Source organism: Myotis nattereri (genome assembly GCF_964212035.1).
Source record: "Myotis nattereri genome assembly, chromosome: 5".
NCBI lineage: Eukaryota > Metazoa > Chordata > Mammalia > Chiroptera > Vespertilionidae > Myotis > Myotis nattereri.
The window spans coordinates 46,879,098-46,900,713 of record NC_138080.1 but is presented as its reverse complement, the minus strand read 5'-3'; the positions used below and the strand labels follow the sequence as shown (position 1 = coordinate 46,900,713).

Here is a 21,616-nt window from a genome sequence, read left to right as displayed (position 1 = left end):
CGACCATACTGGCCGCCAAGCACCCATCTCAGTGCCTTCTCTTACCACATCCAGGACCATTACCTCTTCCCATCTCACGAACTCTTTTATAAAAATCTGTTTACGTTTTTAAAATAAATTCTTAACATGTCCTTGATCCACTCAGAATCATTTGTCGAGAACATATTTTAATATTGGGCTAGGTGATAAAAGTAAGAAGGGAGAGCACTAGTCTTTAATAAATTTAGTCACTTAAATAAAATAATAATTGGAAAGAAAGATATTTAAGCAGTTAAAATTTTTATAAACTCTTGAGTCAAAATGAAAATATGTATTTCTGAAAAATACACAATTGGAAAACACAACTACTGAAACTTATTAGCAGATACCCTCATTCAGGGAACCTGGAAATACACTGCCATATTTATAACAGATGAGTCTTAACTCTCTTTGGCCATAGCTGATTGGAACTAGAACATATCGGCCCCATGCCAAGCCAATCAGACTGTAACCTGAAGAATCCAAAGACAAGACACAGGCGCTACAGTCAAATGGTGTAAACAGTGGGGACATAAGGTCATCAATCAACAGTTGGCACATACAAGCCAAAGTCACAGGGAGAAAGACATTAATAGCCTTAGAGAGCGGGAAGCTAGTCCACAGACAGATGCAAAATTGAGAGACCATATGGTCCTGAGAGGCAGAAAAGTCAGCCACAGTTCCTGGCTTTCCATTTCTAGTCCCATGTGGTCTCAATGAACTTTCTTTTCCTCTCTTTGGATGCTTATGAGGCTGCCTGTTATAGAGGCAGATTTTATTCTCTATGAACACACATGTCCTAAATTAGCCTGACATGTTCATGTAACAAATGGACATGTCACCAGCATGTCTTTTGTTCCTGCCCTTTGTTAAAGAGATTGGAAACAGTGTTTACAACATGAAACAGTCCTTTCTTAAAGATTTATGCATTTAACACCCCAAGGCACTGACTTGCTTTGTTTCAGGAGGAAATAGGGAGAGAAAAGAATTCTACAAAAGAACTCAATCCTGCCAGAGGATTTCACGCTCCATGGATAACCTATTAGCGATTGTCTATACGATACCTGCTTCTTGGAAGAAACATGGATTCCTTAATGAACACGGAACCAGAGAGAAGGATATACCAGCAGGTCCCAATATCATCAGGACTGAAAAGAAAAGAGAATAGAATCAGATGATTATCCATAACAACAACAAAATCAAAACAAACACAGCACAAAGTGTAGTACCCATATTACTTTCAGAATCATAAGGGACAATGAAATAGTATAAAACATGTCCATGAAAATACCATTATTCAAAAACAGGAATCATTTATTTTCTATTCCCCAAATAAGCTAAGGATATTTGTCCATATATTTAAATAGTTTAAATGTTCCTTGGATGCATAGCACTGACCATTACCAGTTTTATTCTTTTAGTTTAATTTTTTAAACTGAAAATGCTTTCCGTTGCTTCATAAAACAAAAAATATAAAGATGTAAACAGTAAAACTTGGTCTTCCCAACCCTTTCCCTGGCTGCCAAGCTCCCCCATTTCTCCACCACACTTCTTGGATATTCTTTCAGAACTTCTTTATGCATATGCACATAAAAATGGACACCTATTCGTATTCCCTCCACCATCTTTTATTTCCTTTTTACAGAAAAGATAGTATAGTGTTCTTTCCTTTGTGCTAAACCTTAGGGATCTTTGTATCAAATCGCTGTCTTGTGAACACACCATACTTGACATAAGCAACCCCTTACTCAGTCGTTTTGGTTGTTTTTAACAGCATGCAATTATTTTCAAAAAATAAAAACCACAATGAGTAATTTTGTACATATAGTAGTAACTGTAACCAGTAACTAGAAGTGCAACTGTTGGGCCAAAGGGTACACATACACTGTCATTCTGATAAATCTTATTATAGTGTTCTCCATAGGTGGTTAACAATTTATTTGCCTACTTGCTTCACCACAGCCTTACTATTATAGCTTGTTACATTTCACACGATCTCACTCATTTGTGGAATATAATGAACAACATAAACTGATGAACAAAAACAGATCCAGAGCAGAGAAACATCGATCAGACCATCAAACCTCAGAGGGAAGGTAGGGGAGGGTGGGGGTAAAGGGGGCAGATCAACCAAAGGACTTGTATGCATGCATATAAGCCTAACCAATGGATACAGACACCATTACCAGTTTTATTTTTGTAGTTTAATTTTTTAAACCGAAAATGCTTTCCGTTGCTTCATAAAAAACAAAATATAAAGATGTAAACAGTTATTATAATAGTTACTAGAGGTCCAGGGTATGAGGTGGGCATGAGGGCAGTTGGGGGATAAGGACATATATGTAATACCTTAATCAATAAAAAAATAAATTAATTTAAAAAACTAATAAAATAAAATACATTTTTATTGATTTCAGAGAGGAAGGGAGAGAGAGAGACAGAAACATCAATGATGAAAGAGAATCATTGATCGGCTGCCTCCTGCACACCCCCTACTGGGGAATGAGCCCACAACGCAGGCATATGCCTTTGACAGGATTCAAAGCCGGGACCCTTCAGTCCGCAGGCCAGTGCTCTATCCACTGAGCCCAACCTGCTGGGGCAGCTTGTTACATTTTTTTTTAGCAGTTTAAAACAACATACATTTATTATCTCTGGAGGATAGCTGACAACAGATGACTTTCTTTTTTTTATTTTTTAAATTTTACCTTTCAATTACAGTTTACACTCAATATTATTTTGTTTGGGTTTAAAGTACACAGCATAGTGGTTAGATAATCATATACTTTACAAAATATTTCCCCTGATATTTCTAGTACCCACCTGGCACCATAAATAGTTATTATTAATACTAGAGGTCCAGTGCACAAAATTCGTGCACAGGTAGGGTCCCTAGGCCTGGATGGTGATCAGGGCTTGGGGCCTTCCAGCTGCCGGCCAGGGCATTCCTTCATTCCACGCTGCCCCCTGGTGGTCAGCATACGTCATAGCGAGTGATAGGACTCCCGGTCTCCCAAACTCCAGTGGGGACAATTTGCATATTAGCCTTTTATATAGAGAGGTTAGTGACTATCTTTCCTATTCTGTGTTACATTTATTTAACAAATGTTTAACAATTTCATGATGAGGGCTATACAAGTTGTTTAGAATACTTCAGAGAACAACAACAAAAAAGATCCCTGTCCACATGGAACTTATATTCTGATGGGACAATACAGATAATCTATAATAATAAAAGTGTAATATGCTAATTAGACCGGACATCCTTCCGGATGCCCTTCCAGACAAAGCCTGGGCTGTGAGGGAAGCCCAGGTCCCGGGTGCTTGCCAGTGGCTGGAGAGAAGCCCGGGTCCCGGGTGCCAGAGGGAAGCTGGTGCTGGCAGCCAGAGGAAGGAAGGCCATACTCTTGCACACATTTCGTGCATCAGGCCTCTAGTTAATAATAAAAAATAATAAACTGAAAATATTATAAGTCAGTGCTCTAAAGGGAAAAATAGCACAGGGTCAGGAAAAGGGGGGTGGAGTATTATAGTTTTAGCTGGGTGGTCAGAACAATCTCTCTGAGAAGAGCATTTGAGCAAAGGAGATGCATTGGCCAAGTGGATGGATCCCAAAGAACCAGTATTCCAGGCCCAGGGCAGGAGGATCTCAAGTGGAAGGGCAGAGGCCACCAGCTCACACTGCCCAGCAGGAAGGCCAGTGTGGTGCGGCTGAAGCACAGCAGGTGAGAGGCGAGCCACAGGGCTTCCTACCACAGAGGCTTTTAATCAAACTTTTGGGGTTTTGCCAATCTGCTTGATGAAAACGATATTGAAACCAAGGGTCCTTATAACTTTGATTGGATTGAGCTTTAAATCCTAGCTCTGGACATCATCTCTCACTACATACACACACAGAGTGGGGTAAAGTAGGTTTACAGTTGTTCATATGGAAAGTAATACAATAATTCATAAATAATAATACAAGAATCAGCTCTGTTTCGAGTACTCACTATTGTAAACCTACTTTTGTTCCACCCTGGATATACCCCTCAGAGACCTGGCCTCCCTTCCCCCCAGATAATCCCTGAGGCAGCAGAAGACAGCAGCCGGAACTGACTAACGATCTGGTCCGGGACCTGACTAATGGCCACACACCCTGGACCTCTGGCGGGCTAAAGATAACGTCTTGCCCTAAGTTATGTTTCAGCTCCTGATCCCTAAGGTGGAACAATCCCATGAGACCAGACAGAGGGATACTGGAAAGACCTCAGAGCTGTCCTCAAGACCTGAAGAAATGCTTTATTATCCTCACCTCACCTCCAACCAATCAGCTCCCATACCGACCCGAGCCCCAAACCAACAGTGGTTTGTAATTTTGGTCTCATAATCTGTAACCTACACGCTATCGGGGCGTTAGGGCTTTTGAGTATTAGCTTCCCGTTCTCCTGGGTGGTGCCATTCACCATAAAAGAGCCAATATTTCCCCCACTGCAATCCTCGGCATTCAGTGTTTGGCTCTGCTAGTGCTGGGTGGACAAACTCTTTCTGTTCAATAACAATATCTTAGTGTAATTTTACTTTTCATTTCTTTTTCTTATTGTTATAAAAGCACCCTTTTTTCTTATTTTGTGAGCCATAGCTATTTATTTTCCTGTGAAATCAGTTGTAACTTCTAGCCGATTTCCTACTAAGGTGTGTAATTTTTTCTTATCTGGAAATATTTATTAATACCTGGTAACATCAACCTTTTGAAAACAGGAGTGCCATTTCCCCCAGTGAGTGGCTTATGCTTCGACTTTGTTTGCTGCGCTTGTTGCCGTGTGTTAAGTTATTTTATAGAGTCAAGTTTATTAACAGGCTCTGCTACTATTAAAACAAAAAGTTAAGCATAGCAATGGCTTAACCAAGAAGGAAGTTTATTTCTCTCTCCCACAGAACAGCCTGAGCACCGCCAGCCCAAGGGGGATAGGGTGGCATCCTGGTATAGAGACCCAGGCCCTTTCCATTGTGTGGCTCCCTCACTCCCAACCCGTGGCTTCCATCTATCTCATATGCTAAGGTGGCAGCTCCAAATCTCACCACCATATCCACATTCTAGCAGGTGGAAGGAGTGGAAAGGAAGGGCAAAGCACACCCCATTTCTTTATTAATTTTCTTTTTCTTTTTCAATTACATACATATACTTCTCTCAGATCCCAGCGAATCACATGGAAGTATTGCAAAGGGGTCTCGGGCAGTCTCTGCCAAGTCCTTTTTCTTTTCCTTTGTAAATAGATTTCAAAAGTTCTCCAAGGACATTCAATTCTATTCATACTTCTAAATACCTAAGTTATTTAAAACACCAATCACTATCACCTAATCATTTTCATATTGCTATTTGCCTCCACGCAAATCAGCAGTTGATCACTGTTTCTCCCAATTCTTAATCAATTTCATAACTACTGAAGGCCTTAAGAAAACATTTTTAAAAATTGTCAAATAGAGTGTTGTTCCAAGGAAGCCATAAGAGTAAAATGCTTTCTCAAATGAAAATGCAAAGTACTTCAAAAACCATTATTTATACCCTTTCTCCTCAGTTTTTAATCATTAGCTTTTATAATGAAAAATCATTTACCTAGTTTGAGGGGTGAAGGAAAATTGTCATTCTTAACATAAGATGACAGCATTATTATTAATACTGATTTATGTCAAGTAAAAATGTGTTTTGCCAGTTGCAAGAACAGTTTAAATTTTTTCAAATAAGTAATGCCATTGGAATAAAAAGAAAAAAGGATTTATTTTATAAAGTTATTTTAATCTGCTCTTACAATGGTCACCTTATCACCAAAGGTTGGTCAACAGAAATGAAATCTAGAAAACAAGGAAGTTAAGGTAGATTACCCTTACTCTGTGGGCCTGAGCAAGTTACAAGAGCAGCTGCAATCTATAGAATAACAACTATTCTATAGATTTCAATCACATTTAAAAAGTACAATAAATGTCACCAAGGTCTAGATTAAATGTGACAGAGACTATAACAAACATTCACTAGAGTTATTACATAATTTATCCATTTTGAAAGCAAAATTACTAAGAATAAAAAAAAAAGCCTTATAAACCAACTTTCCTGGCACTGATCATAAAATACCTGTCCTGCCTGGCTCAGTAGTTGATCGTCGACCTATGAACCAGGAGGTCACAGTTCGATTAACGGTCAGGACACATGCCCGGGGTTCGATCCCCAGTGTGGGGCGTGCAGCCAGTCAATGATTCTCTCTCATCATTGATATTTCTATCTCTCTTGCTCTCTCTCTCTCTCCCTTCTTCTCTGAAATCAATAAAAATATATTCTAAAAATAAAAACCAATGAGGTAAAAGGCAACCAGTGTTTAAAGTGGATAAAGCACTGTGACAGCAAATACAGTGGGGCCTTGACTTACGAGTTTAATTCGTTCCGTTGCGGACCTCATAACTCAAATTACTTGTATGTCAAATCAATTTTGAACGAGTAAAGACACATGATGCTGACACGTGATGCTGGGCTGATGTTGTGGCGTTCACTGTGACGTTCGCTGTGCCAACTAGCTGTAGGGTATCTGAAGCTGGCTCATAACCCGAATTTTAGCTCACAACTCAAAGCAAAAAATCGGCCGAGAGACGGCTCGTATCTCGAAAAACCCGTTAGTCAGGACACCTGTAAGTCAAGGCCCCACTGTATTATGGTACCGGAATACTCATTTATTACTTTGTAATTAGGGTTGACTCTTCTTATTGTGGTAGGCAGTTAGACAGACATGAGCAGAGCAAGGACGATGGGCCAGGTACAAAAGGTCACCAGGGCGGAAAGCCCTGAGTGCCTAGTAAAGGACAATGGTAGGGTGGGTTCTAGTCCCCAGGCTGACCTTTCCTCCCCTAACATATCACTCGTCATTGGGTTTAGGTCCCCTGACCTTTCCTTTCTAGGGATAACATCTAGGCCTCATTTAGTTGTTACTTCAGCTCTAGGCCCAGAAAAGCAGCAAAACCAGACAAGCAATGCCAGGGCTGACCTCAGGACTAGCTGCAATGAATAATGACCTGCCCTGGCAGTGAGCAATCAATCAGTGGAGACCTAGACCCTAAAAGGCCACACCTGGAAAACTGCTGAATATTCTATAGATATTCCCCTGCCCTTCCCTGAAATCTCACCCTTAGGACAGAGCATCCAGCAGGCTCTCCCTAATGGGAGCACACCCACGCCTTCCCTTCCTCCTCCCCCTCACCCAGACCTTCCTCACTTCTGAGCTCCAAGGGCCTTCCTTTGCCTCTATAACTTGTTTCCTAAGCCCATTTCTTCTAGGAATTACTTCTTCTACCTCTGTGATTTTCTAAATAAATGTTCTCTTATAGCTTGAGTCTTGGATCTGAATTATTTCTCAGTCAGAACGCAAGTACCAACAGGTCCAGTCTGACCCTACCAGTCTAATATGCGGTATTGTGCCCACCACCCCCAACAATATCAAGAAAATCTTGGGAAAGATTGAAGGAAGTCAAGATAAGAAACTGGTCCTCTCAATATCTCCCACTCATTATAATTTTATTTACCTATGGATGATAGTTTCTCTACTTTTTCCCAAAAATAATTCAAACGTTAACTCGGCAGAGCGATAATTGCTTGAGTAGGCAGTTGCAGAGAACGACCTCTCCGTCAACAAACATTTATTAAACTCGGTGAGCATTTCCTATGCCATAAGATCATTGTAATTCCTGTACTACTGACTTGTCTCTTTTAAAGAATCAAGTTTTACAAAAGCAGATTAGAAGTAACACTATAAAAACACTCTTACTTTAAAGATGTTCTGGAATAGCCGTCAACTAGAAAAGTCCTCCTCTCCTCCTATTCAGCCCCCACCGAACTCACGCCTGGTTTCTGTCCTGAAAAGTCCTTGCGGTGACATGCCACCACGAACTCTGTCTTACTTACTAGTCTTAACGATCCAGAAAATTATCTTGGCTTTATTAGCAATCACTGTACTAAGCCCATGCACTGTTTTCCACTTTCAATTATGCCTCAGGCAGGCAGCACTTCAATACGGGGTATAACCTACTTCCCTTCAAGGTCCACAAATACTCCCTCCCCGCAGTGCGGCTGTCACCTGAGGGGCTTTAGAGCAATTTTATATGTGTGAACTGATGATTATTCAGGGTGGTTTTGGGTTTTTTTTTTAAAAAATAAAAGATGAAAAACAAGTTCTAAGGACAGTACTTGGCAGCAGCACCAGCATCAAGCTTTTCTACACTCAAAGGAAAAGCAAAATGAATGAGATCTTGCTTGCAAACACTGGCAGTGAGTCTGGCTAACAAAAGGTTGTAATAATAATAATTATTATTATTAGTTAATATTACCATCATTATCTAGGACTAATACTGACATTTTATTCTGTCCAGTGGTTCTCAAGCTTCAATGTGCATATGAATTACCAGGGATGAGATTTAAAAATGCATGTTCCTAGGATCTATCCATCCCACCCAATGCCCATGCCTGCCCCCCCCCCCCCCCCCAGTTTCTGATCACTAGGTGGGAGAGCCATCATAATACCTCTTAAACAAATATCTCAGGTGACTTATGTATGGGCTTATCAAGTCTGGAAAACCTTGAGAAAAACTGTCTCAATATCAAACCTCAAACAGGAACAAATGGCAGAAAAAGAAACTACAATTCTATCACTATCTGTGCAATTAGTTGCATGTGTTTAATTCACTAAGGTTACTTCATTTTTCTCAGAGACTTGCCTTATGTTTTAAAATGATGAGCTACAGAGTCCCTTCATTGGTTGTGGAAATGGCAAAAGTTAAATCTTGGAATAGCCCTGACTGAGCATTTCCAAATAGCCTGAGTCTTATACCACCAGTAATAGGTAGAAAAGAGAAACCTAAAGATTAAATAAGCAGCACTTTGCAAGTCTCTCTGATCAGCAAAAATGGACACTTAGAAAAGACCTACAATTTTTAGACCAAGCTAAGAATTATAATGGACAACTGATTTGATTCCAATACAACCCATGCAACAGTGACAAAATGAAAGTCATAAAAGCCCAGGTGTATGACAAGGCACTCAGAAAGGCTCCTTTTTTTTTTTTTTTTTTAATTGTCATCAACAGGGAGGAAATGAGTAAAGCCAAACGAAACAAGCAGACAAAATATAAACAGACCATCACAAACTGCTCAATCCACCTTCCGGCCATAATCGGACAGAAGGACTCTGAAGCAATCACAAACGAATGATCCCTGTTGTCCCTCATTCCAAGTCTGCATGACTTGGAATAATGGGGAAGAGGCAAACAATGCCGTCCCACTCTTTTCCTACATCACTTCCTTCTGCTCCTCAAGTCAAACCCACCACTGCTGACTTGCTGCTGTCCTGTCTGTTCCTTCCCCAAACTGCCAACCGCCCAAGATGTTTGCCTCTCTCCGCCTCCTGCATCACATTATACCTTAGGGCAGTGCTTGTCAAGATTTTGGGTGTGCCACAAGATTTTTTAGAACATGCAATAGCTGACTACTTAGTCAGGGGCCCTGACCTCCTTTCCCTTAGATCGTCAATTTTTTAAAAAAATGTATTTTTATTGATTTCAGAGAGGAAGGAGGAGGGAGAGAGAGAGAGAGAGAAAAATCAATGATGAGAGAGAATCATTGATTGGCTGCCTCCTGCACATCCCCTACTGGGGATCGAGCCTGCAACCCACGCATGTGCCCTTGACGGGAATCGAATCCGAAACCCTTCAGTCTGCAGGCAGACGCTCTATCCACTGAGACAAACAGGCTAGGGCTAGATTGTCAAATTTTAAAAGAATGAGCCCATCTAGCATGCCTCAGTGGTTGAGCATTGACCTGTGAACCAGGAGATCATGGTTTGATTCCTGGTCAGAGCACATGCCCAGGTTTTGGGCTCAATCCTCAGCAGGGGGCATGCAGGAAACAGCCAATCAATGATTCTCTCGCATCATTGATGTTTCTATCTTTCTCTCCCTCCCTTTCTCTTCTTCTCTGAAATTACTAAAAATGTATTATTAAAAAAAATTTTTTTAAATGGCAACCGCCAACACAACAATAACCATTTGGTGTGAATAATCAAAATTATACCTATTTTTTTGTTGGAACAGCAAAAACTATGACATATTTTTTGGTGTGCCACAGAATTTTAGTAATTAGTTTATGTGTGCCATGAGATGAAAAAGATTGAAAATTGCTACCTCATGCAAATGGCTCAAGCCCTATTCATTTAATAAAATCTCAATCACCGTTTCCAAACTCCAAAATACTTATCTCATCTAATTCTATTCTGCTTTATAATACTGAACATCCTTTTAGATAGGACATGTGTGCTACACCTCATAGAAACTGGATACTGTCTCAGTTAGTGTTTACTCAGGTAAGTCCGATCATGACATGCTTCTCCTATAACCCAAGGGTCCTTAATAGGAGACAGTCCAAATCCCTTGCTTAGCATATAAAGTAAGAAATATGTTGCCATGCAAAGAGTGAAGGTTTTGGAACATGTATCCTCTCATACTAGTCATGAATCCTGGTGAAGCTAAATTCTGAAATGCTATTCAACTCTAAAAAGGGGGTATTAATATGTTTGTTCTTCAATACTTTGATTTAATGAAACAATATATATGGATACATTGCATCCACAAGTACATAGAAAATACCAGCTCTCTTCATCTCTTTTCCTCTCATACTACATTTCCTGAAAGGGCCAACCTACAACTTTACTTTCTGCTCCAAACCCCAACATATCCTATGCCGCAAACTTCACACCGTTCTATACCTTTTTCCTGCCTATGCCTCAGGGCCTTTGAATAAACCCGCTGTTCCAGCTTCTAAATAGTACCCTTTGTCTAATAAACTTATTACTCATCCTTTGAATTTCAGGTTAACTAACACTTCCCCTGAGAAATGTTTCAGTATCGTCCAAGTAAAGTGAGTCACTTTCCTCGTGGGTCCCAGTGCACTTTGTACATTCTCTTATTAAGCAGTTGCCAGAGTCTCCTAATGATATATTTTAGGAGTCTTCCCCCATTAGCTTTTAAACTTCTCTAGCTCATCAGTACCCCTGACATATACACTTGGCATTTAGCTTTTTCTTAATGAATGAGTGAATAATTGAATAGACACCAACTCAGACACAGTGTTAAGAGGTCTGCAAGTCAAAGATATGAGTTTCAATATGCCAGTAACTGGAGAAATGAAGCTAGGCTTAAAAAACGTCCATGGTAATATCCTACAAGTCCACAAGGTGGTGTGGTCTCCCCATGACAGAGCTGTGTGCACCGCTCCACATTCCCTATCTATAAAGCAGGAAGCTAATACAAGTGATCAAGTTGACAAAGTGGCTGAAAGAATTATAAGCCAATAAATCAAAAGAAAACTGATTAAATCAGCAAAGGCGCTTATTGGAGGACAAAAAAGTAACCTGAAAAAGCCACTTCCTTCAGCGGTTACTACAATGAGAAAACTTAAGAGAAGCCCCGTCAGCCAAAAAGGTTGCATATGGCATTGAAAGCCAGGGGGCTGAGAAAAGACTAACAAAATGGGAGTGGCATGCTCTTCCTGTAGGCGGCCTCAGGTGACCTCTGAAAATTGTTTGCTATTCACTTGACCCTGAAAAAACACACAAAATCATGCAAAACAAGAGGTTCAGATCTTTGTGTTCATTTTAAAAATATATTCTTTATTAATTTCAGAGGAAGGGAAAGGGAGAAAGAGAAACATCAATGATGAGAATAATTGATCAGCTGCCTCCTGCACGCCCCCTACTGGATCTAGCCTGCAACCCAGGAATGTGCCCTTGACAGAATCAAACCCGGAACCACTGAGCCAAACCAGCTAGGGCTGTGTTCATTTTGAGAACACTCATGAAACTGCCCAGGCCATCAAGGGTATGAATATCTGAAAAGCCACCAAGAACCTGAAGGACGTCACTTCAGGAAGCACTGCGTGCCATTCGTTGTTACAATGGTGGAGTTGGTAGGTGTGCCCAGGCCCAAAACAGAGGGGCTGGATGCAAGATGGGTGGCCCAAAAAGAGTGCTGACTTTTTGCTGCACATGCTTAAAAACAGAGAGTAATGCAGAGCTTAAGGGTTTAGATGTAGAGTCTCTGGTCACTGAGCACATCCAGGTGAGCAAAGCTCCCCAAGATGCTGTGGAGAACTTACAGAGCTCATGAGAGGATCAACCCCTACAGGAGCTCCCCCTGCCACATGGAGATGATCCTACTGAAAAGAAGCAGATGGTTCCTAAACCAGAAGAGGAGGTTGCACAGAAGAAAAAGATATCCCAGAAGAAACTGAGGAAACAAAATCATATGACCCGGGAGTAAATTTGGCATAAAATAAATGCTAATGAAAGCAAAAGCAAAAAGTATATGCATAGTGTCAGGACTGGGGGAGATGGCTGTGGGCAGAAGATATGGAGCTAGCATAATGGGCTTCCTATAAGCTGCAATCAGCGGTCGCGACCCCTGAAAATACATCCTGCATATCAGATATTTACATTATGATTCATAACAGCAGAAAAATTACAGTTATGAAGTAGCAACGAAAATAATTTTATGGTTGGGGGTCACCACAACATGAGGAACTATGTTAAAGGGTTGCAGCATTAGGAAGGTTGAGAACCACTCCCATCTAATTAAGTGTTTGGGAGTCGGGGGTAGGAAAACAAATAGAAACAGAAAGAATAGTACCCATGTACAATCCAAACAATTTGGGTCCGGAAGTTAGTGCTTTTCTGAGTTTATCCCAACAAAGTATGGCAAGAGGAGGGCGTTGGAAGTACAGGATGGGAATCCTCCTCCTTTGGCAGAGCACATGCAATATGGCATTAGCACAAGCCAGAGCGACCCAGCAGTGAAGAAGCACCTGTACGATGCTTGACAGGGGCAACAATAACAAGACCAATAAAACAGAGAAGCACAAAGTCGACAATCACATGATCAATAAGAATGGGTGATAACAGCACCAGTGAAATGTCCAGACACAATGGTTAGGAAGACCATTCACAGAGAGGGGGGTGATACATAGGTCACAGAGGGGGTTAGTTACAACTGAGACTACATGTACCATCAACACTGATTTTGGGGAGATATTTTAGAAAGAATGGTTGCATTCTACTACCCAGGATGCTATCCCATAGTCAAAGCAAAGAAAGCTGCTGGCATCGGGGAGAAATGGAGACAGAATTCATATCACCCTATGTAATGTGGGGCTATTGGCCCCACATCTTGAGCTAAAAGGAAAAGCCAGAAAGGGAAATAAAATGAAGACTATCACAATTTCCAAGAACTCAGTGGAAACAACTAGCAAGGATTCCCAGAGGGTTAGCCACAGTGACCCCAACTAGAAAAACAGCTGTTTCTTTCCTTGTATACACTGTCCCAGCAACCTCATTCAACCAAAGGATAGGACCAGGAAACAGAACGTCCTCCTGTGTTTCTCCCTCTCTCCACAACCTACTATCACATCCGGTAAGTGCCCCTCAAAGCCTCTCTCATTGAAGCCCTCGCTTTAGCTCACCTATACTGTTGTCATACTCTTCAGGCGGGCTTAGACTTGTACTCTCCAATATATGATTATGCCAAAAACCAAAGTGAAAATAACTTTACTCATTCACAACACATTACCCTCTGCCCTTTCAGGAGTCCAGCACTTCAGATCAGAAGTTTCAATGCCCCTTGAGACTTCATGCTGCCCAGCCCTTTTTCCACCATAAGAGAGACTACGCTGAACTGAGTAGGATTTCCTATGAACAAAGTGTTCCATCGTTTAAAAAAAGAACTTCCACTTTGCAGATGGCTCTTGAGATACTAATGATTTTAATCCTTTTCACAAATACAGTTTCTATTACCAGACTTATCAAAAAGTTTAATAATTATTTGTATGTTCTCCCCTCCTTTGAGGGATGTGCAGGAGGCACCCAATCAATGATTCTCTCTCATTGATGTTTCTATCTCTCCCTCTCCCTTCCTCTCTGAAATCAATAAAAAAAAGTATTTAAAATACATAAATAAAAACATAGACAAGAAGGATACTTCAAAATAGTGGTTACATCTTGCTGGAAAAGGAAGAAAAGGACATTTGAAGTATTTTTGTTTCTTAAGAAATTATTATAACTAAGCTACCTGGGTAGTAAATGTGTTTGTAATCACTTAAAACCAGGAGGAGAGGTTGACAGCTCAGGTGAGAACAGGAATAACTAGCCCGCGCAGGAAATGGACATCTTCCTGCCGGAGGGACGAGAGGCGAGGAGCAAATGCAGCTGCAGATGAACAGGACTGTGAGCAGAAAGCAAAGCTGGGACAGAGCCGGCGGGAGGACAAGTGGGAGAGCATGAAGCCCGCAGCGTTGGGTTGGTGGATCTGCAGAGAAGTGATTTGGGAAAAGCTGCTGTGAAACCAGGAAACCAAGCCAACAGGGAAAAGACTGCTAGGGCAATGAGCGTGCAGCTGAGGCTTGAGGTCCTAAACTGCATTTAGATTTAAATGAAAATGCTTTACGACTCAGTAGGCCTCAGTGCAGCTTTTTCTTTCTAATGCAGGAATAATTTCCTCTCCTGCAATAAACAGAGATAAAGTACTTAACAAAATGCATGAAAACTCTAGAAAACCATAGTATTCAGGCAGACACATATGTGGAAAATGGGCGTTTAGGTACAGAGTTACTCATATTTGCAGTGTGGGTATGTGTGTGTACACTTAACATTTTTTAACGGTTGAATTTCTGAACCAAAGGTTTTAGCACTTTATTATATATATAAATGTTTTTATTGATTTTTTTAGAGAGAGAGGAAGAGAGAGGAAGACCGAGAGATAAAAGGAAGGGAGAGGGAGACAGAGAGATAAAAACATCCTGCACGTCTCCTACTGGGGATCAAGCCGATAACCCAGGCATGTGTCTGACCGTCAACAGAATCAAAGAACTCTTGGTTCATGGGTTGATGCTCAACCACTGTGCCACACCAGCCGGGGGAAGGGAGGGAAGGGTTAGCACTTTAAATGTAACTATATATTAAACTGAAACAGAGAAGACGGATGGCCATTGAAGAAAAAACTGGCCCTAACAGGCTGCTCAGTGGTAAGAACGTCAGCCCATGGGCTGAAGAGTCACGGGCACATTCCTCGGTTGCAGGCTCCATCCCAGTTGGGGCATGTGTGGGAGGCAACCAATCAATGTGTCTCCCTCACACTGATGTTACTCTCTCTCTCTCCCCCTCCCTTCCACTCTCTCTAAAAATCAATGGAAAAATATCCTCTGGTGAGGATTGACCAAAAAAAAAAAAGGGGGGGGGGGTTCACTTCAGATTAAATTATTAAATAAAGATGTCTTAAAGTCCCTCAGGTTAGGAATTCATATTATCCACCACAGTATTCCCAAGCCTTTAAAACAGCTAGCATATAGGAGATAACAAGTGAAGGAAGAGAAATTACTTGATACTCTTGTCCATTGTATAAAGTTCCGCTAAATTTATGTAACTTTCTAGTGCAAACAAATACAACCAGATTCTAAATGGGTGATTCTAAATTTTTAAAAATCCAATTTTATCGGAACCAAGTGGCATTTTTGTCATTCTGCTGATTTTTGGTAAAACAATAACACTCTGGGAGTCAGAGCATCATTACCATAATTCCTTCCTAACAAAAGTTGAAAGCAGTAAAAAAAACTGAGAGACCAACATGTAAATTATCATAAGGATGACGATGACAATGACGCTGGCAAATAATGTTTTGTGCACGTTCTATGTATGTACTGTTCTAAATACTTTATGCAAAGTATTGCATCTTATCCTCACATCAACACTAAAAGTAGGTACTATTATTACTGTTTCCATTTTATAGATTAGAAAAATGAGGCACAGAGGTAGATCAAAAGGGTATCATATTTACCTGGTGAAACTATTAAAACCATAGACTTAGAAGTCACCAGCACAATAATAAGGAAAATGAGTCATCATCTCTTGGTCATAAAACCAAAGTCTGACGTCTTTGATATTATTCACTGTTCTTTAAGCTCAAGGAGAACAAGAACAGACAAGTCATTTCCCTGTGAGGTAATAACAGGTCCCAAAAAGAGGGGTGGTATTAGTTATCACAGAGTTATATACACCACAAACACAAGGGTTCTTTAATTTTCAAAACTGCACCTACACAAATCGGTAAGGGCAGAAACGTGTTGGTTCAAGGATCACAGAAGAAAATGATACAATTACCTTTCATCACAAGACTGGCCAAATAGTGGGAATCTGATTAAGTCAATCTACAATTAGTCTCTGAATTTTGGGTCTTATGAAGTCATGACCAACTGAACACCCACAGTCTTCTCATCGTTACTAACATGTCACTTAATTCTAACTAGTCAAAAATGAGCAATTGCTACCAATCAACTCTCGCCTCACACTCCTGCCTAAGTGCCTTCAATTCAGGATTATCTAAAACATGGCTTTGCATCATCAGCATAGCTCATACTCACTGTCTAAACTGACTTTAAAGAAAAACTCACCTAGGTATATTTAAAGACACAGGACTCTACCTTCAAGTTAAATGAGTAATAAATAAAAACTGCCAGGGAGTCCGGATAATGAAGGCAGAGCTGTTGCTGGGTTTCAGTTGCCCCTCCACCACTGGGAGGCGAGCAGTAGGGAGAGATGGCGTACTTATCTCAACAAGTATACAAGAGTTGGCTTTTTTTTTTTCTTTTCCTATTTTTTTTTTATTACATTTGTTGGGGTGACATTGTTTAATAAGAGGACATAGGTTTCAAGTGTAGATGTCTATGATTCATGATCTGTATCCTGCACTGTGTGCCCACCACCCAAAGTCAAATAATCTTCTGTCACCATATTTGACCCCCTTTACCTTTTACTGACCGCCATCCCCCTTCCCTCTGCACCACCATACTGTTGTCTGCGTCTATGAGTTTTTGTTTGTTTTTCTTGTTTGTTCATTTGTTGCTTTCAGTTTTATATCCTACATGTGAGTGAAATCATATGGTTCTTAACATTTTCTGTCTGACTTATTTCACTTAGCATGATGTTCTCAAGATCTACCCATCATGTTTTCTGGTGCCATTTTTTTTTTTAATATATTTTATTGATTTTTTACAGAGAGGAAGGTAGAGGGATAGAGAGTTAGAAACATCGATGACAGAGAAACATCGATCAGCTGCCTCCTGCACATCTCCCACTGGGGATGTGCCCGCAACCCAGGTACATGCCCTTGACCGGAATCGAACCTGGGACCCTTCAGCCCGCAGGCCAATGCTCTATCCACTGAGCCAAACCGGTTTCGGCTCTGGTGCCATTTTTATGGTGACATGGAAAAGGCTAGAAAATGCTGTTGAGAGGAGTAACCATTAAGACTGCAGAATCACCGTGTCTGGGCTCAAATCTAGGTCCAACTTGGAGCAGTGAGATTTTGGGCAAGTTGCTCATCCTCTCAAAGCCTCAGCCCCTTCATGTGTAAAACTGGAGTGATGATATCCACCTCACAAGACAGCTATAAGGAGTGGGTAACTTATCACACCTGAAGCACTTATTAGAATACGGGGGGGCGGGGGGGCATAGGGAGTGCTTGTATAATGTTTGTTATTATGTCGTCATCAATACTACCTTTCAGAGGGAAGGACAAAATAACAGAAAGTTGACGTTTACTACAACTAGATTGTTTCAATAAACGTCAGTAATACTCATCAGAGATTTCCAACCCTGACATCTGTACACCCCATTCCACTGATAGCTTTTACTTTTCCTAAAAGGAAGCAAATATTTCTAAGTTATTTACAGCTTAATTTCTTCAGTGTTAAAAAGCATTTGCCCTTGGTGTTAGTCCTCTCATTAATTATGTCTTGGTTATTTACTGTTCTTTTTCTTTTAAATATATTTTACTGATTTTTTACAGAGAGGAAGGGAGAAGGATAGAGAGTCAGAAACATCAATGAGAGAGAAACATAGATCAGCTGCCTCCTGCACACCCCCCACTAGGGATGTGCCCGCAACCAAGATACATGCCCTTAACCAGAATCGAACCCGGGACCTTTCAGTCCGCAGGCCGACGCTCTATCCACTGAGCCAAACCAGTTAGGACTATTTACTATTCTTATATATTTGGTGTATGTTCTTTTAAGCCCTAGGAGGATGTTTACAATTCTCTGCTAAAAATCCCTTAGATGGTTAAGTGTCATAAATTAGAACCCGTGAATCATCCTAGAATGTATCCACCTGTATCTTTTTTTTTTTAATCCACCCCTGATATCCCCATTCCTTCAGTCTTTGAGTCAGTGCAAGCACTTGTGACCTCAGGTTACGTAACTGTCTCCTTACTGACTGCCCTACCCATCACTCAACCTAATCCACCCTTCCCGTTTTCAAACAGGCACAGGTAAGATTGTATCCTTGAGGGGATGAGTAGAGTTGGAATGTGTTTGGCCACGTCATTTTGCTGCTGGAAAACTGGCCACCAAGCTACAGATTAAAAGAGACTTTATTAAAGATAAATTTAAAAAAAAAATAAAATAAAAAGAGACTTTTAAAAGATATCACAATGGATGGACCTTATTCAGCTCTTATTCAAATAAACCATTGAAAAAAAATTTCTGCGACAAAGAAATTTGAATATTTTCATGATATAAAGAATTATTTTTTTAAGCTTGATAATAATATTATGGTCAAGTTTTTTTAAAGTCTTTATAAAGATATATATCAAAATAAACATGAATGAATTGCTATGTCTGGATTTACTTCAAAATAATCCAGTTATGGGCCGAGGGAGTAAAAGATGAAACATAATTGGCTATCAATTGACAACGCTGGATGCTGAGTACATGGGGGTCTGTTATGCCATTGTCTCCAATATTGGGAACATCTGTAATTTTCCACAATAAACTGTTGTAAGAGGGGGGAAAATACTCATTTTCAGTTGCCAAAATAATCAAGACCCCCCCCCCTTTTTTTTTAATTCCACATCCACAAGCAAGTATGACTAGCCTGCCTCTTCCCTGGACTCAGATCCTAACCCACACTGAGTGCCAGTCATACCAACCCTGCCACAGTGTTCAAAACACCAGCCAGGCCCTTCCCTTCTCTGTGCCACTGTGTATACTGCTTCTTCTGCCGAGAAAGTCTCTCTAGAGCAGTGGCCACACTTTCAAGGCCAGTTCAAAGGACCGCCTCTCTGAGACGCTCCCCATTCCCCCAAGCCTTCCCCTGCACTTCCTCAGCCCTTCGTACATGCCTATATCTTCAATCATCTTGGTTAGTTTTTGTTGTTGCTGATTCCCTTTTATTCTGCTTCTACTTCCCTCAAGAGATTATGGCTTCCTTAATGGCAGAAGCTGTGTTTTATGTACTTCAATAAATACTCCTAAAATAGGCATGGAAAGTAATTATTTAATAACTGCTTTGGAAAACAGGAAGGAAAGTCAACAGAACCACCACCAGTCATGGCAAACAGTATTAACAAAATAAGATGTCTGGTAAGTCACAGTTTACATACACTAACATAATATTTATCCACTGTATGTTTATCACATTCTTTAAAAAATGAGTTGTGATTATTTTCAAAAAAGATGTTACACATCTTGAAAAAAAATCAATATGACTTAAAGAAGAAACTCTGCCTAAAGAGATGTGGGCAAGTTATTTTTCTGTTTCTGAAATATTATAAGCGAAAATATGATATTTATGCTACCTTTACATCTCATCTGGTGTAGTTGTGGGAATATATATTTTGTTCTGTTAAAAAGACTACACTACTTCTTATTTTATAATAATAAAAATGTCAAAATACTGCATAATGTGAAAGAATATTTCTGAATCACACGTGAGAGGTACAGCTACAGATGTGAAGTTAACAGCAAAGAACTATAAACATTTGCTTTGTCAGAAATAGCTGAAATATTTCACATTTCTAAACTATGAAAAATAAGTTAATGCAAAAATACGGTAATGTTGACACAACAAGCTGGTACTACTACTTCTTTGATTCTTTAAGGAAAGTCTTTAGTTACTGAGTTATACATTATACAAAGGGAAAGGAAACACCTACTAGTATAAAACTTCATTTGCTTCGTGTCTTTCATATCTCACAGTTTCACACATTAACCTGCAAAAGAAAGAAAGACATGAGCTCAACATCTGTCATGAAAAAAACACACCAATAGTTTATGAGCCATGTAGCCCAGAAAGGTAAGATTACTTATAGCTTGTTACAGTCACTTACTAGCCTCAAGATGAATATGTTTGGTTGCCGAGCTTAACAAAATAAAATAAAATAAAATCTGGTAAACAGATGCTAGGAAAAAAAACACATTTTGTTAAATGTCAACTTTGTCACATGTATTTTATAGGGAACAAACTTATATGTGTGTTTTTTATACTTTGCAAATGACATTTAGACAGATTCATGTTCTCCAAAGTAAATCGAAAATGAGAAGGAACCTTAGAAAGGAAAACCTAGTAATTTTAAAAGTGGTGACATCATTCACAGCTCAACATTAATGTTACTTTAACAGTATGGCATTTTAGACAAAAGTAGGCTTTTATTAACTCAGTATTTTTATGACTAATGACTAAATGGAGGCTTTACAACTTCTGAAGAACTGTTGTTTCAGCTGATTCATCCCTGAGGAAAAAAATTATGTAAATTATGGAAAACATGAATCAATGTTTAAATGTTCAAAAGAAGCTCAAGAGCAGCATCTTCAAAAAGCATCCTATTATATTAAGAACAAGTACAAGTTCCCAAAAATAGAGAAATGCAAAGGAGAATAGAGTGATGTTGTCATGTCTTCTTGTGGAGGATCTACTAGTACATAGAAAAGTTGTCTACAAAAGTGACTATTTCAACACCACTGGTCAATGAGGCTACGAGTCTCCAGTCCATGCAACACTGGGCTCCACCATCACCCATCTTCCTTCCTCCGTTTGCTAAATCCAATAAACACTACATGCTCTTGATTTTCCCCTTGAAAACAACTCTCCTGGGTATTGTTTTTCCTTGTTCTTCCTGCTACCACCACCCTATTTTAGAGATCCTTCTTATCCTCTCAATCCCGTACTCCAAACATTCAAACTGACTGGCACAACTCCAGGAGGCAGCATCGAGTCTTGAACACACACCATTGAACATACAGTTTTCTTTCATGGACAGAACTACATGAACTCCTCATAGGAAAGGATGACAGTCACCAGCGATGGTTCTAAAACAGCCGTGGGCAAACTACGGCCCGTTTGAAATGAATAAAACTAAAAAAAAAAAAAAAAAAAAAAGACCGTACCCTTTTATGTAATGATGTTTACTTTGAATTTATATTAGTTCACACAAACACTCCATCCATGCTTTTGTTCCGGCCCTCCGGTCCAGTTTAAGAACCCGTTGTGGCCCTCGAGTCAAAAAGTTTGCCCACCCCTGGTCTGAAAATAGCTGGTCCTAAATCAAGTAACAGGCTCTGCCTGGTTTCCTGCTGGAATGAAAGAAGGGCCCTTGCCCCAACCTCTTCACTGGACCTCATCTTTTCTCCTACGTAAGACCCTGCCTTCCTGAAAGCTCACCTCCTTCTCCTCCATCACCATCTATTTCTCCCTCTCTCCTGAAGCACCTCC

General features: G+C 40.2%; 1 protein-coding gene across 2 annotated transcripts in view; it reads right to left on the bottom strand.

The window, feature by feature from the left end:
• Positions 1-21,616, bottom strand: part of RAPGEF2 (Rap guanine nucleotide exchange factor 2) — a 233,688-nt gene that overhangs the window by 138,143 nt on the left and 73,929 nt on the right. For both annotated transcript variants that reach the window (XM_081093130.1, XM_081093131.1), the window contains exons 3-4: positions 20,061-20,117; positions 1,083-1,166 (exon numbers count right to left, since the gene is read on the bottom strand). In XM_081093130.1, the coding sequence (XP_080949256.1) occupies positions 1,083-1,166; positions 20,061-20,117 (141 nt within the window). The remainder of the gene's footprint in view (positions 1-1,082; positions 1,167-20,060; positions 20,118-21,616) is intronic.